The 16,809-nt window shown below is 43.2% G+C and overlaps 1 protein-coding gene across 5 annotated transcripts in view; it reads left to right on the top strand.

Annotated features, from left to right (window-relative positions):
- The window catches only part of LOC122791042 (myomegalin-like), a 3,200,315-nt gene that overhangs the window by 158,400 nt on the left and 3,025,106 nt on the right, over positions 1 to 16,809 (top strand). For all 5 annotated transcript variants that reach the window (XM_044058817.1, XM_044058818.1, XM_044058820.1 and 2 more), the window contains exon 3: positions 5,076 to 5,137. In XM_044058817.1, coding sequence (XP_043914752.1) covers positions 5,076 to 5,137 — 62 coding nt within the window. The remainder of the gene's footprint in view (positions 1 to 5,075; positions 5,138 to 16,809) is intronic.

Here is a 16,809-nt window from a genome sequence, read left to right as displayed (position 1 = left end):
GGATTTAATGCATTCTGCAGAACAAGTTGGTAAGCATATTTTGCAATGTGGTTTTGACTGTATGGAAGCATCTTGCAGGGCTGCTGTCACTGGGTCTGTATTTAGAAGGCATGCTTGGCTTAAGGAGCCAAACTTGCCAGATCATGTTAAAGCTAAATTACTGGATGCTCCCTTAAGCCAAGACCGCCTGTTTGGCAACAAATCAGAAGACTTCAAAAAGATGGAGGAAAAAGCTAAATCTGTGCAGACTGTCAAAGAATTCCTGCAAGTACAGCCTCCCAGATTTAGTAGGCATTGGCCTTCAAATAATTGGTTGTTTCCAGTCTTTTCCAGGCCCTCTCAGTCCAAACCCAGGAACAGCAGACCACCTAGGTTACAGTCTCGGGCTACGCACAGGCCTAAGCAGTGGTGGGCTCCCACTTCCAAAGCAGGGAGTAGTAGGGCACCTCCATATGGAAAAATGGCACAATGACTTAACCTTAACTCTTCCAAGCCGTGCTCAACTGCCTGCTCCTTTAGGAGGAAAGCTCTCCCTGCATGCAAAGAACTGGGAAGTCATTGCCCAAGACAATGGGTTTTGAATATAGTTTCCCAAGGATACAGATTCTACCTCCACACCCTACCAACCCCAAACGGTTGGCCAGACCTACCCCCAAATCAGTGGGCAGAGGCCCAACAGCAGGTTCTGTCTCTTCTAAGTATCAGGGCTATTCAACCTGTCCCAGCAGAAGAAAGGGGACAAGGTTTTTATTAAAGACTTTACCTGGTACCCAGAAAAGACAAGCTCCTGGCTCTTATCCTGGACCTCTCTATTCTAAACACCTTTTTGGTAATTCCAAAATTCAAAATGCTAACACTTCAACAGCTGCTTCCTATGCTAGGCAAAGATGCCTGGTTGGCAACCTTAGCCTTAAGGAAGCTTACCTGCACATTCCAATAAGGGAATCTTGCAGGAAATACCTACGCTTCAGGGCAGGCTTGATGCAGTATTAGTTCTCTGCACTTCCCTTTGGCTTATCTACTGCACCCTTGGTATTCACAGTGTCTAGCTCCAGCCATTGCATTTTGCAGGCAAAGAAATATTCAAATATACCCATACCTGGACGATTGTCTAATTCAGGCAGAAACCAGGACATACTATTAAATCATCTGGCATTTGTAAAGAAACTACGAACTTCTTTGGGGTACACCATAAACTAAAAGAAATCTCACCTAGTACCCTGCCAACAGATTGTATTCCTGGGAGCAAGCTTGAACACCACTTTCCAGATGGCTTTCCTCACTCCAGAGAAACAAGTTTATTTGACAACCTACTTCAAACTACTGGCCACAAAGACCCAGCTATCTGTAAGGAAAATGTTGCAAGCCCTGGGGTTCATGGCCTCTTGCATTCTACTAATTCATATGCAAGACTGCATATGAAGAAACTTCAATGGTATCTAAAAAGCCTATGGTGTCAACATTCTCAGGACCTGGAATCAATGATTCCTATCATTCCTTGCATAAAGACAGAGCTCTTTTGGTGGGCAGAGGCCTGCTGCCACAACAAGGGGCTCCCTTTCAGTCTAACCCCTGCTACCCAAACCCTAACAGACGCATCAGACTATGCATGGGGGACTCACTTGGCAGGGCGGTGCAGTCAGGGCAAATGGAAACCGAGATAGATGCACCTGCATATCAACCAAAAAGAAATGTCAGCTATACAGAATTCCCCGACAGCCTTCAAAGACCACATTCTTCCAGGACAATTATTGGTAAAGACAGACAACACCACAGTTATGTGGTACATAAACAAGCAGGGGCGAACCTACTCGTACCCTCTCTGCAGACTAGCCATGGCTCTGTGGACCACAGCCTTGAGCTACCAAGTGCACCTACAGGCTGAAGCTAAATTCTCTGGCAGACTACCTAAGCAGAAATCTCATGGACCCACATGAATGGAAACTGGAACCAAAAATATTCAACCTCTTGAACAAATGGGGGACTCCAGAGATGGACCTGTTTGCCTCCCCTCAGAACTACCAGTTGCACAAATTCTGCACAAGGGCTTCCCACAGTCAAGCTTGGAAAGTGGATGCCCTGGCCTTTTCCTGGGAAAACCTCTCGGTTTGTGCCTTTCCCCCTCTGTCTCTCCTCTCGAAGGTTTTGCTAAAGATCAAACAGGACAAGCCAAGGACAATACTGATTGCACCAGACTGGCCACGCCAACTCTGGTACCCCCTCTTGTGCAGTATGACACTGCTGGAACCATGGCACCTGCCTCAGACCCCTTCCCTGCTGTCCCAGCAGGCAGACCAGATTCTGCACCCTCCGCTTCAAACCCTGAACCTTGCAGCCTGGCTAATTCCTTAAGCTCTACAATAGCATCCCTCAATAAGCAGGTGCTATATGTCATTCTGGAGGCAAGGAGGCCTAGTACTAGAAATCCTATGCTGAAAAGTGGAAAATATACTGTTCCTAGAGCCAGACTCGGGATGGGCACAACGGTGCCCAGCTTACCTGATATACTTCAGTACTTAACAAAAATGCACCACAAGGGCCTATCTTTCTCATCAATTTAAAATTCATGCCTCTGCCATTTCAGCACATTATAATACTGAACCACCCCTCTTCTCTCATCCCCTGCTAAAGCAATTCCTCAGGGGGGCCAAAAATTTAAGACCCCCCCCCCCCCCCCAGGAGAGCCCCTTCTCCAGCCTGGGACCTTAACTTTGTATTGGAAAAGGAGAACGAATACTGCACTCTTTGGATATGCACAGACCACTTAGATTTTATTTGGACAGGACTAAGCCTCTCAGAAAATCTGAACAGCTGCTAGTTGGCTTTGCTGCAGGGGCAGAAGGGAAGGCCATTTCAAAGCAAACCATTTCTAAATGGATAGCCCATTGCATTCATTTCTGCTATAAGCACCATGGAAAACCTACCCCACAGGGGAGAAGATCACATTCCACCAGGGCTGCATTTACCTCTACAGCCTTTCTCAGAGGTGTCCCTACCAGGGACATCCTAGAAGCTGCTACCTGGAGCTCTGTAAATACCTTCACCAAGCATTACCACATGCCTGTTTTTTCTAAATCCAGAGCTGGTTTTGCCACTGCAGTCTTGCAGGGCTTATTAGGTGGTCCTAATGCTCTCCAACTTCCTCCTCCCTTCCTTTAGCTTTGGGAATCAACCCAAATGTGATGACTGCAGCAGTGAAACACTAAGAACGTAGTCCCGTTGTGTACACTTACCATAAATGTAGATGTTAGTGTATTCACTGTTGCAGTCCTGGTTACCCTCCCTCCAGCCCTCTGACGTCCCTTGGCTCTACCTTTCCTCTTATTTGGTGAATTTAAGCTTTCTGGTGTATTTGCTTTTCGATGGGTGGGTACCATAACATATAATTGCTTCCCATTGTGGGGGCACCTGACATCTGGGGCAAGAAAAACTGATGTAATGGCGTTGGCTGCATGTTTTATACCCCTGATGACCTGATGTCATGGAAGAAGAGACAGCATTCAACGCAGGAATCCAAGACTCTGGTATTCAGGTCGGCTGAGGGCTACCTGCAGACAGATGACCCAAATGTGATGACTGCAACAGTCAATACACTCTAACATCTACATTTATGGTAAGTGTACACAACTGTACTGTCTTCTCTCATGCAGTCCATCTCTTGGCTGATGTTCTCATTTTCTCTCATCGTCTTTACAGCATTTGTCCCTGAACCACTGGTATCTGTATTGTTTGACCTTTTCTGCAAATGGAGCTACTTTGACTTTTGCTTGGATGTCATCATTTCCTCTTATGTCTCAGTGTGCTCCTTACTACCCATCAGGCACTTAATTTTCATCACCTCTGGCTTCCTCAATTGCTTTGTTTTCATTGCCCAGGTTTCTGTACTACAGTGAGGTGCTGATTGCACCATTGTTTTTTTTTTATGCATTAGTTTTCAGCTTTTTTTTTTCTGTTACATGCTACTCTTGACATTCTGTGCCAGTTAGCTACACCTGTGATTCCAGCTTTTAGCTCCATATTCAGACTTCCTTCTCAACCACCCATGAGATATACTCAAAGCCATTATTTTCTACTGTATTCTCCTCTGTTTTCCTTCTTCTGATTTTCCCCCTTTTGCTGCCATAACACCTCTATCTGTGCTATGTTTCATCCCATCTGCCTTTAGTTTTGCATTCCTTTCACTTAAAAATTTGCTGAAGTTCCTGTACAGAGTCTGCTTGTAGTGCCACATCATATGCATATAGCAGCTTTGTTGATCTGCCCCATCCGACCAGTTTCACATAGTCCCTCACCAGTACAAAAATCAGTGGGTTCAGAGATGAACCATAATGTTATTTCGTATGCTCCATTGGGAAACCCTGTGCAAGTCCAAACGTGGAATTGTCATTGGGTCCTTGTACATAGTCTGCTCTAATGCTACCAGAGCATTATAGACTTGTAACCATTGCAGGACTACCAAATCAGCATTCTTCGGTCCTTGTCATATTCTTTCTTGAACTCTAGAAATGCCCAGTTGGACCCTTTCTTCATCTTCTCCACTATGTCTTACTGCAAACATCGGTTCAGTTGTGCTGCATCCTGATGTGAATCCAAACTGCTCACTTCCCGTTGTACTTTCTCAGTTGGCTGAGTAAATTTAATGGGATTGTAAATTTTATTTTTGAGCGAAGACCTACTTAGAGTGCTTAGTAGTTCATAAATATGTAAGAATAAAAAGATCATAGCCTCTAAATTTATTTTAGGTTATAGTTTTGATTTGTTTTTGTGGTACACAGTGAAAGAAGTTATCTGTGTCAATTTGGGTGAATGATAGATTCTCTTGTTGCTATGGTCATCGTAACAAGAAGATGACCTCTTGAAACATGGGTGAAGAAGCAAGTCTTAACTGGTAACTGCATTGCTTTTTCTGTGTACCTTTACCTGATCATGCATTGGCACACTTTGAGTGTAGTATATAGATGTTTGAGAAAAGTACAGACCAGTCTACTCAATGTTGAACAGTTCTAATATTTAATTTTATTGCTGTAATTGTGTTCAAACTTCCAGAAGTAAAGATGTTTTATTATTATTTTCAGCCAACTTTGCTGCAGAGGGATTGTCACCAGTCAGAGCTCGAACAATGAAGGATTATGAAAATGTAAGTTTATCTATTTATTTTCATTTGAGGAGGATAGAATACTGACCCAGATGGATGTTTTCCTCAAGTTCAGCTTGAGAAGTTAACGGCATGCAGATATCATGGAAATTTTACAACTGACCACAGTAGGTCACAATTTTGAAAAAGGCATTTGTGGTAACATAACTTCCACCCACAACTTTACTGCATGTCTTAGGGTAGTTCATACAAAGTTATGTAGAATATTTACAAACTTCCATTTATAACCAGATTACCTTTAACGTTTTCAGAATTTACATTAATATAGTTTTAATTGCGACATTGCCTATAATTAAATTGTCTACCTTTTGAGTATGGGGATTCTACTCTTCATCTTTAATTCTCTGAAGTGCATTGCCTTTTATCATATCATTAAGTGCATTAAAAAATTTAGGAGTAAGACCTACATTAGCACTATAGCCTTAATAGAATGCATCAACAATGGCTATACATACTGCTGTTTCATTCGTGAAGCCAAGATGTTCGAGATGAGCATTTTGGGCTGTGAATCTACAGCTCTGATTACTATGTGGAATAAAAAGAAAATGCGATATTCCATAGGAGGCTGTGGGATGTTTAATTGAGGGTAAGTAGAACGCAGAAAATGGCTGATCATCAGTACTTGTAGAATGCATTATATGAAGAGCGAGGTTGCACACAGATGGAGATAGTGTATGAGGCTGAGTTCTGAAAGAGGCTCTGTAAAACAGAAATGCTGGAGAGGTTTGGATCTGTTTGAAATAAGGGGTATAGGTCAACAAACAGGCTATTGTTGTTTCATACAGAATGGGAGAAGAAACTGATATTAAAGACCAAGGTGTGATCTTATTGCTGTGGGAACAGAAGAAGAAAATTCTGGATGGGGGGGGGAGGGGAGAACAAACTACTGAGAAATTGATAATGGAAAGAAGTGATGTACAGAAGAGAAGTGAGTAGACTAAACCTCTAAATTTTGTCTCTCTCTCCTCCAGGTGCCTAAATCTCTGAAATTCGGACCACCTGGGTTGTAGTCATGGTGTTATCTTCCTACAGGAATGAAACTGCCAACCATATTAGTTATTGATTCAGAGTATCTTTAATTTGTGGAACCAGCACAGTTCATTTTTAATATTTTGTTTTATTTATTTTAATTACATTTGTTAACCGGGAATGTTCGACTGGGCTAGGAGCCCAATTTCAGCCGAGGCCTAGGGAGAAATGCTCCAACTAAAGAAACAATAGTAATACTAATACTATAAAAATACAACTACAGATGAAAAGCGGTGTAGAGTTAATAGACAGTTCAAGCCTCAGGCCAAAATGGGATGAGTCATACTAGAGAACAAATGAATAATATTCAGCTCAAGTATCACTGCTAGCACTGATAATAAACGCATACAAAAGGACAAGCAGTGTAGAGTTGATATACAGTGCAGGATAAAATACTAGTGAAACATGAATAATGTCAGGGACACACAACAGTTGCTATTTACATGTTTACATTACAGTATATGAAACTGTGTCTGACTGAGTAGAGAAATTAAAATTATAGAAATATAAGCACTCCAGCAAAAGTGAGGTACTGCAGAAGTGGAAAATCCTGGAGACAGCCGGATCAGGGGTAGAGTTAGGAGACAGGAAAGGAGAGAGTAGTAAGGAGATTGAAAGAGAACAATTAGCCAGGAGTATGGCAAGAGTAAAGCCGGTGGGAAGCCAGGTGGTCCTTTAGGAGTTGCTTGAACCCATGTTGCTTAGGATTTTTAGTGATGAAGTTGGGTGTTCCAAAGTTTCTGTATTTTATAAGAATAGAGGGACTCGCCATGATAGTTGTGGGAGTAGGTAACCATTCCTTGTTTTTGTTTAACTAGTTAGGTTGGTCCAAGGGCAGTTTACTGCAATGACCCTGACCACTAGCACAAGTAAAGCAAATGTCACATTCAAGTATAACATATAAGGAGCTGTAGAACATTGCTTGTTGCTTATAAGCATAAAACTGTTCTTAATCTGTAAGTAAATGGGACCAGTAAGGAGACTAATCTGCTAGCCACTATAAATGGGCAAAAATACAAGCAAGGGTTTTGTAAACTTGCAGCTGGGTTGCAGAAGCCAGTTTGAGCATGATGCACTATAGTCTGTGACATTCCAGTTTAGTGCTACTCAGTTTCTTTAAAGCATTAACTATATTAGTAGTCATTTTTTTAGTTGCAGAGGATGTATTTTTGGAAGGTGAGGGGATGAGAGAACACAAGTGAGTTTTGGGGTGAGTCATTTCTTGAACTGAGCTTGTGAAGTGTGCATAAGTATTATTGAAGTATGTCGTAGTACGTGAAGGGAAAAGTAAATTAAGTGCATCTGTTTTGTGAATATTAATGAACTTGTAGAACAAATCAAGACAAGGCAGCTTAAATTGTTTGTTGTCTCTGATTATAGTGGTATTATCTGACATTTTGCCAGTGAAAAGGTGAAGGGGAGCAAAAAAGGAGAATTACATGTACAATGTCTGGCTTAAAATGGTGTGGAGTTCAGGGGTATGGGTTTATGGTGTGGAGTTCAGGGATATGGGTTTATCGTGGCTTGCTACATTTTAGGCTGTGGATAGACTTCACCCAAGTGATAAGGAGAAACGAACTTTGAATGATGCATTTTTGTAACTTGTGAATGCTAATTTTTACACTTTAATAAATATTGCATTCAAAGCAAACTAGTATAATAGTATAATTCCCAAACAAAGGATCCGCCACATAGTCCCGATACACTTAAGAATGGCAAAGAGCATGAAAACAGTTTAATGTAAAATTGGATTATTGGGTAGGAATAAATAAATGAATACAACATAATGGAGTCTGTGTTCCCCGATAGCCATATAGCCTGACCACTGGTGTTCAGATTATGTAGATATTGTTTTACAGTGAGGAAGAAAAGGACAGTTTTACAAAAAGAATCCATCCATCCACAACTCCACTTTTGCACATGGGTTTGGGATGTAACTTCAGTAGTGACAATTGCCTAGAGCCTGTGTTTGCACCATCGGCTGGCAAATCATTGACTTACAAAATAGAAGATGTATTGAGGTCTGAGAGTTTGGAATTTTTGAACACATTTTATTAAGTTATCACTTAAGACATAGGCAGACATACATAAATAGAAAAGCAAACGAACCATGTTAACATTTTTTTCATTTACAGAAATATGTACATTAAATATCTTTCCTTTCTTTATAACTGTCATTAAGTCTAGCATTGATCAATTCATGCCATCCCTTAACTCTCACTCCTCCTCCTTCTCCTGAACATTATTCTGCATGTATTCTCACACATTCCGTTTATTTCTATGTAATGTACTGCCTTTTTTGAAAGATCCCACATCCAATTATTTTATCTTTATGCAATATTCAGTACTTCAAATACGGTTGGTTTATATGTTTATTTCCATTTTCTAGCAATTTTTTGTTTTTAATAGCCAGTAGAATTAATCTGAAGGCCTTGCTAGGCAATTCAGATGCTGTGTCTGAACCCAAAAGAATAATTTCCTTAATTACATCCATTTGCTTCCCCAATATTTCTGACACTGTACTCTCTGGGGAATTTTTAAAGACTGCCAACTCATTACACTCCCAGAAAACATGTTCCCAGTTCATAGATTCATAGGAGGTTACTAGGCTATTGGCCTTAAGGCCTCTACAAGCCTAGCCATGTTATACCTTTTGTTCTCTTATGGACCAAGATAGATTCGTGTGCAAACAAACTGTATAAGATCTGCACTGGCTGCCCCTGTCTAAGAAGGACATAGGGAACCCCTCCCCCCCATGTAAATTTACAGATGTTCATCGTGTTTCACTGTTGCAGTCATTACACTTGGGTTATCCTGCTGGCAGGCTACCCGCAGTCCGCCTGAATTCCAAAGTCCTGGTCCGGCGTCGATTGCTGTCGCCTCTTCCCTGACGTCCATGCGCCAGGGGTATAAAAGATGCAGCTGACGCCGTTTTCTTCAGTCTTTCTTGCCGTGCGGGGCCTGAAGTAAAAGCAGTTAGAAAGTGCTGGTCAGCCGACTCCTGAGATTTTCAAAATTGAATTTCAGATCCGAAGTCTTCTATAAAAGCTAAGTACCCCGTTGGGGAAACTTTTTTTCTTGCTCCAGTCCGATGTCAGAAAAAGTTAACAACTGTATTTCTTGTGGGAAGCAAATACCTCATAAGGATTTTAATTCTTAATGTATTCCTTGCCTAGGCCCTGACCATGACGTTGCTAGTTGTCGGTTTTGTGCTAGATTTAACCAACGCACTATTAAGCATCTGTACGATTTTGCTTTTCATTACTTTGGCCAAAGGTTTAACTATGTAATGCCATCGGAACAACCGATGACCGGAATTCATAAAAAGCGCAAGGAAAAAGAAAAGGACAGGCATCAGAGGTCCAAAACCGATGACTAAGCCTCTTCTAGGCCAGTTGCCGGTTCTCAGTGAGGTGCTTTGGCAGTCCCTGACACCCGCTACCTCAGAACCACAGGCCGCCTCTAACTCCCATGTGGAGACCACTAGGCCTTTGGATACTCAAGGTATTGGGCCTTCGGAAACTAATCCCTCAGATGGGTCCGGAGCCGCTGAGCAGGCATCGGCTTCTGAGGGTGTTTTCAGACCTACACAGCTTTATATCAAGCCAACTTCAGCATCAAAGAGAGAGAACAGTTTTAAAGACAAGGAAACAAGTACAGCATTCTCCAGAACAGACTTCCATGCCTAAGAAACAGATGCTCAAAATGGCCGAAGACCTAATTACTTTGATCAGGTTTTCCCATCCCCCTCCTGATAAGAGGCCTAGGCAAGATAACTGAACAGGATTCCTCTGATCAGGTTTCCATTTCCTCTGACCCCTCTTAAGAACAGGGATACTCTATTCCTCCCTATGAGGATTCTGATGCTGAAGAATCTATTCCTTCAGCTTCTCCTCCTGAGGATTACTCATTTGGGGAAACCCTGCATACCATGAGGGAGTATTTCTACTTGGAGAGCAAAGATTATTCAGATTCTAAGAAAAGACTCAGAAACTTTCTTCTATTACCTCAGCACAGACCTCTTGCTGTTCCACCTGTTCTAGACATTGTAGATGATGTATATACAGAGTCCGGCCTGTCTCCCGACTCTCTACCTCTTGCACCTGTTAAGCCAGACAGATACTACAGGGTTCCATATTCTCATTAATTTCTATATAAAAACCCTGCTGCTGACCCAAAAACTATTTCTCAGGGTCCTAAAGGGGTCAAGGCTGCTACTGCAAAAAACCCTGTCCCCTCAGATTGAGATTCTAGGGCACTGGACAGATGGGGAAAAAAGTTTACACTTCTGCTACCTTGGCTGTAAGGGTTTTAAATTGTCAGTTTCATATGCTTAAATATCAGTAATACTTAAGGTCTCTGTTAAAACAGAAAATGTTGACAAATTCTGAATGTTCTGAGAACAAGGAATTGCAGGATTTATTGCATGCAGCTGAACAAGTGGGAAAACATACTTTGCAATGTAGTTATGATTCACTGGAGGCCTCTTGTAGGGCCGCTGTAACAGGTTCTGTTATTAGAAGGCATGCTTGGTTAAAGGAACAGACTCTGCCTGATCATGTTAAAGCAAAATTATTGGATGCTCCATTACAGCAGGATACTTTGTTTGGTGTTAAGGCAGAAGAGGTGTTGAAGAAAATGGAGGATAAAGATAAATCTATGCAGACAGTGAAGGATTTCTTACAGGTACAGCCACCTAGATTTAGCAGAAACTGGCCTTCTAAGAATTGGTCCTTTCCCGTGTCAGGCCACAAAGAGGCAGATACAGATGCCCTAGAGGCAGACAACAGCACTAGGGCTCTTACAGGCCCAAACAATGGGGTGCTTCAACCTCCAAAAGCGGAGAAGACAAATCACAGCCATATAGGAAACAGTCCCAATGACTTCCCTCTGCCAATGCCAAGCATTTATCTTTTGGCAGCACCCTTGGGGGGAAAGCTAGCAGTTTTTTCACAAAATTGGCACATGATCACCCAGAACAAATGGGTCCTAAATATAGTCTCTCAGGGCTACAGGTTCCACTTTCACACCGTTCCAAAGGCAAAAGGTATGCCAGACCTGCCACACAATCAATGGGCAGAGGCACAAAAACAAGTTTCATCTCTCATGGACATGACGGCTATTCAGCCAGTGTCACAACAAGAGCAAGGACAAGGATTTTATTCAAGACTTTTCTTAGTACCAAGAAAGGACAAAGCATGGAGACCAGTTCTGGACCTGTTCTGGACCTAAATACTTTTCTGGACATTCCGAAATTCAAAATGTTGACTCTGCAACAGCTTCTGCCCATGCCGGGCAAGAAGGCTTGGCTTGTAACTTTGGACCTCAAAGAGGCATACCTGCATGTCCCAATCAGACAGTCTTGCAGAAGATACCTCAGATTCATAGCTGGCTCAATGTACTACCAATTCTCTGCACTGCCCTTTGGCTTATCTACTGTGCCCAGGGTCTTCACAAAATGCCTGGCACCAGTAATTGCATTTTGCAGACAGAGAAATTCAAATATATCCCTACTTGGACGACTGCCTTATTCAAGCAGAGACCAAAGACATTCTACTAAAGCATCTGGCGTTTGTAAAAAGATTACTAATTTGCCTAGGGTACACAGTAAATGAAAAGAAATCAAAACTAGTACCCTCTCAAGAGATAATATTCCTGGGTGCAAGCTTAAATACAACTGCCCAGATGGCTTATCTCACGCCAGACAAAGGCAACTGACTTCTTACTTTGAAAGTATGGCAACAAAGACACAGTTATCTGCAAGAAAAATTCTGCAGGCTCTGGGCTACATGGCCCCCTGCATTCTGCTAATTCCATATGCAAGACTGCATATGAGGAAACTACAACGGTATAGAAAAAGTGTTTGGACTCAACATTGCCACAGCCTGGAAGCATTAATTTCACTCATTCCCTGCCTGCAACAGGAGATGTCCTTCAAGGATGCATCTGCAGTCTTTACAAATGGGTTGTCCTGTCGTCAGGCAGCCCTTCAGTCGGCCGGATTCCAAAGTCTGGGTCTGGCTTCGGCTGGTGTCGCACTTCACCCGACGTCATTGCGGCAGTTATTCGGGTATAAAGGCATCAGCCGACGCCATTTTCCTCAGTCTTTCTTGCTGCGAAGCAGAAGCTGTTCGCAAGTGCCGGTCGGGCAGATCCAGAGATTACTACTACCGAATACTACTTCGAAGACTTCTATAAAGCTAAGTACCCCGTTGGGGACTCTTTCTTGCCTCAGCCGATGTCAGAGAAAGTTAATAACTGTTTATCGTGGGAAACAAATACCTCATAAAGATTTCCACTCTATTGCATACATTGTTTAGGCCCAGACCACAGCAGCTTGTCTAGCCTGTGCTTCTTTAACCGACCGGCTTAGGCGCCGGTCGGACTTGCTGAACAGATTTTCGGCTCGATTTTGCCTACATTATGCCGCCGGATCCTCCGACTCGCAAATTACCAAAAACGCAAAGAAAAGGACCGACACTCGCGTCCGGTTTTGGCGAAACGCAGTTAAGCAAACCACGAGTGTCTCGGTTTAAACCGAGCAAGCGGTTCTTTCTTCAGCCGATAACATGCCTTCTACGAGGCCTCTTCTAACCTGGTAGAAACGGCTTCTGAAATCCAACCTTCTGTTGCGGTTTCACAGGATTTATCAGACACCATTCCCCTGGATGTTTCAACCCCTGCACGTGGAGCTGCTAGGCCTCCTCCAGCTATGTCTATTAAGGCCTTTGCCAGGGCTAAAGCAGCCAAAGCATCAAAACCTGTGCCTGCCAAGCCCCTTCTCACAGGCCCAGCACCAGCTCCCACATGCTTTCTTTGGCTGAGGATCTCATCTCTTTAATCCGTGGAGCCCAGCCTCATCCAGACAGGGCCTCTCTCCCTCCTCCAGAAAAGAGGCCTAGAGCAGAGCCCCCTGAGCCAGTATCCACAGATGATTCCTCTGATGACTCAGAACATACAGACCCTCCTAAGGCTTCTTATTCTCCTTACGAAGACTCTGATGCTGAGGAGTCCATCCCTTCAGCCTCTCCTCCTGAGGAATTTTCCTTTGGGGAAACCTTGCATGCTATGAGGGAACAATTTCAGTGGCAGGGCCAAGATTTCTCAGACTCTAGAAAAAGGCTTAGGACCTTTCTACATTTGCTACAGCATAGGCCTTTAGCTATACCTCCAGTTCTTTCTGTTGTTGATGATGCATTTAATGATGCTTGCACTGCTCCTGATTCTTTACCTCCGGCTCCTGCTAAGCCCGATAGGTACTACAGGGCCGGACACTCATCACCACTTATGTAAGGCTCCTTTGCAGATCCAGAGACTATCTCCCAGGGTCCTAAAGCTGTAGCAGCTACTTCTTCTAAAACCCTCCCTCTGAAAGGGAATCCAGGTCCTTAGAGATGGGGTAAAAAGTTTACACCTCTGCTACTTTGTCAGCTAGAGCTTTGAACTGCCAATTTCATATGATTCAATATCAAGAGTTTATGCTTGACCAGTTGACTAAAAAGCTGTCCTCTGAAGAATCTTTAGATAAAAAGTATGTTCAAGAAATGGTACATAACATACAGCAGGTTAGTAACCATTCTTTAAAATGTGGCTATGATGCACTGGGGGCTTCCTTTAGATCAGCCATGACTGGCACAGTTATTAGGAGGCATGCATGGTTGAAAGAACAGGCATTACCAGACCATGTCAAATCAAAGCTTTTGGATGCACCTATGGACAAGGTCAATTTATTTGGTTCCCCTGCACAGCAGGTACTAAAAAAGATGGAAGAGAAAGCAAAATCTGTGCAAACAGTGAAAGATTTCCTACAAGTTCAACCTCCAAGGTTTAGCAGGAACTGGCCCTCCAAGAATTGGTCCTTTCCAGAATCCTCTAAGGCACAAAGAGGCAGGAATAGGCGCTCTAGAGGCAGAAACCAATCCAGGGGTGCCTACAGGGGTCGCCAGTGGCAGGGTAACAACCAACGAGGCACGGATACAGCCACCACCACTACAACAACTCAATCACAGTGACTTGGCGGTGGCACCGCCTACCAGGGAACAACTAGAAGCACCCTTGGGCGGAAAGCTAACCTTATTTTCAAGAAACTGGCACTGCATTACAAGAGAAAATGGATTTTGCAAACTATAGACCAAGGTTACAGGTTCCATTTCCATACTCTACCAGAAAAGAGAGGAATGCCAAACCTACCACCTACTCAAAGGACAGAAGCTCTAAAGCAAATATCTCAATTATTAAGAATGAGAGCTGTGGAAAAGGTACCATCTATGGAACAAGGAAAGGGATTTTACTCCAGACTCTTCCTGGTACCAAGAAAAGAAAACAAATGGAGGCCTATTCTAGACCTGTCCGCTTTAAACACATTCCTCATTGTTCCAAAATTCAAAATGCTGACCCTACAGCAGCTTCTTCCCATGCTGGGCAAGGAGTCTTGGCTGGTAACTCTAGATCTCAAGGAGGCATACCTGCACGTCCCCATAAGACCAATTTGCAGAAGATACCTCAGATTTCTTGCAGGATCAGAGCATTATCAATTCTCAGCATTGCCCTTTGGCTTATCTACTGCCCAGAGTGTTCACAAAATGCCTGGCATCAGTAATAGCTCATTGCAGACTTCAGGGGATTCAAATCTATCCCTACCTGGATGACTGCCTGATACAAGCGGACAACAAAAACAAACTAACAGAAGACTTACAAAGAGTCATCTACCTGCTGCAAGCCCTGGGATATACAGTCAATACAAAAAAGTCAAGGCTGATTCCATCCCAAAGAATAACCTTTCTGGGTGCAGAACTGGACACATCAAAACAAATGGCATTTCTAACTGCAGAAAAGAAAGAGCAACTTCCTCTCTACTTCTTGGCATTAACACAGCAGAACCATCTGACTGCAAGTAAAGTGCTGCAAGCTCTAGGCTTCATGGCATCCTGCATAATACTGGTCCCTCATGCCAGGCTGCATATGAGAAAGCTACAGTGGTACCTAAAGAATTTGTGGTCCCAGCACAAGCACAGCCTAGAAACCAAAATTCCAATGATCCCATGCCTGAAACAGGAGTTCCTATGGTGGGCTCAGGCCTGCCAATCAAACACAGGATTGCCCTTCTGCAAAAGTCAACCAAGACAAACCATCACGACAGATGCCTCAGACCTCGGATGGGGCACACATGCTGGACAAGTGCATTCAAGGCCTATGGACTCAAGACCAGCTGCATCTGCACATAAATCTAAAAGAAATGATGGCAGTGAAATTGGCAATCCAGGCATTCAGACCTTTTCTCCAAGAAGGCCAGTTGATGATAAGGACAGACAACACCACAGTTATGTGGTACATCAACAAACAGGGAGGCACACACTCATACCCTCTATGCCGGCTGGCACTGGACCTATGGGATGTGGCTCTGAGCTACAACATTCAGTTACAGGCAATTTATGTACCAGGGAAGGAAAACATTCTAGCAGACATATTAAGCAGAACTACAACAGATGCCCACGAATGAATGCTGCATCCGGACATCTTCAAAACCATCACAAGAAAATGGGGATTACCACAAATAGACTTGTTTGCATCCCCATTCAATCACCAGTTGAAGAAATTCTGCACAAGGACTTACCACCCACTTACTTGGAAGGTGGACTCCCTCTCTTTCAGTTGGAAAAGCCTGACAGCATACGCATTCCCACCACTTCCTTTGATGCACAAGGTGCTTCTGAAGATCAAAGAGGAATGTCCGAGGATCATTCTGATAGCCCCAAACTGGCCGAGACAACATTGGTATCCGCTGCTGAGGAGCATGTCCCGGGAACAAATATGGACACTGCCCCTGATCCCATTACTGCTAATACAGAACAACTACAACATCCTGCATCCAAACCTAAAAACTCTGCAGTTAACTGCCTGGAACATTACATAACAGCAATTAACCCAAATTTATCCCAAAGGGTTAAAGACATAATCCTGGAGGCTCGTAGACCTTCAACAAGAAAGAATTATGCAGCAAAATGGAAAAGATATCTCATCTGGAGTACTGCAAAGGGGCAAGATGTGACACTGGTGAACATAGCCAACATCCTGGAGTACTTATGAGCTCTGGCCTGTCCTATTCTTCCATCAAGATACATGCATCAGCTATTTCAGCAGAATACAGCTTAGATCCTCCTGTCTTCTCGCATCCTCTGCTCAGACAGTTTCTGAGAGGAATTAAAATGTAAAACCTCCCAGGAAACCTCCATTGCCAGCATGGGACTTGAATTTTGTGCTAGAAAACTGACTCTTCCTCCTTCGAACCAGCAGCAACAGCAGAATTACAATACTTATCCTGGAAGACTGCTTTCCTGCTGGCAATAACTTCAGCAAGAAGGGTCTCTGAACTGCAGGCATTAATGGCAGTGCAACCCTTCCTGATCTTCCATCAAGATAGAGTGTCCATGAGAACAAATCCTACATTTATGCCTAAGGTGGTATCCAGAGTCTCTTTAAATCAGGCTATCCACCTTCCTACATTCTTCCCCAACCCACAGAACAGGGGAGAAAGGCTCTTACATACCTTGGATGTACACAGACAATTACGCTACTATCTGGACAGGACAAAAAACAATAGAAAGACTGACCAGCTTCTGGTAGCA

Source organism: Protopterus annectens, chromosome 16.part0 (genome assembly GCF_019279795.1).
Source record: "Protopterus annectens isolate FY-2018-M chromosome 16.part0, PAN1.0, whole genome shotgun sequence".
NCBI classification, from domain to species: Eukaryota; Metazoa; Chordata; order Ceratodontiformes; family Protopteridae; genus Protopterus; species Protopterus annectens.
This window is presented reverse-complemented; position numbering and strand designations above follow the sequence as displayed.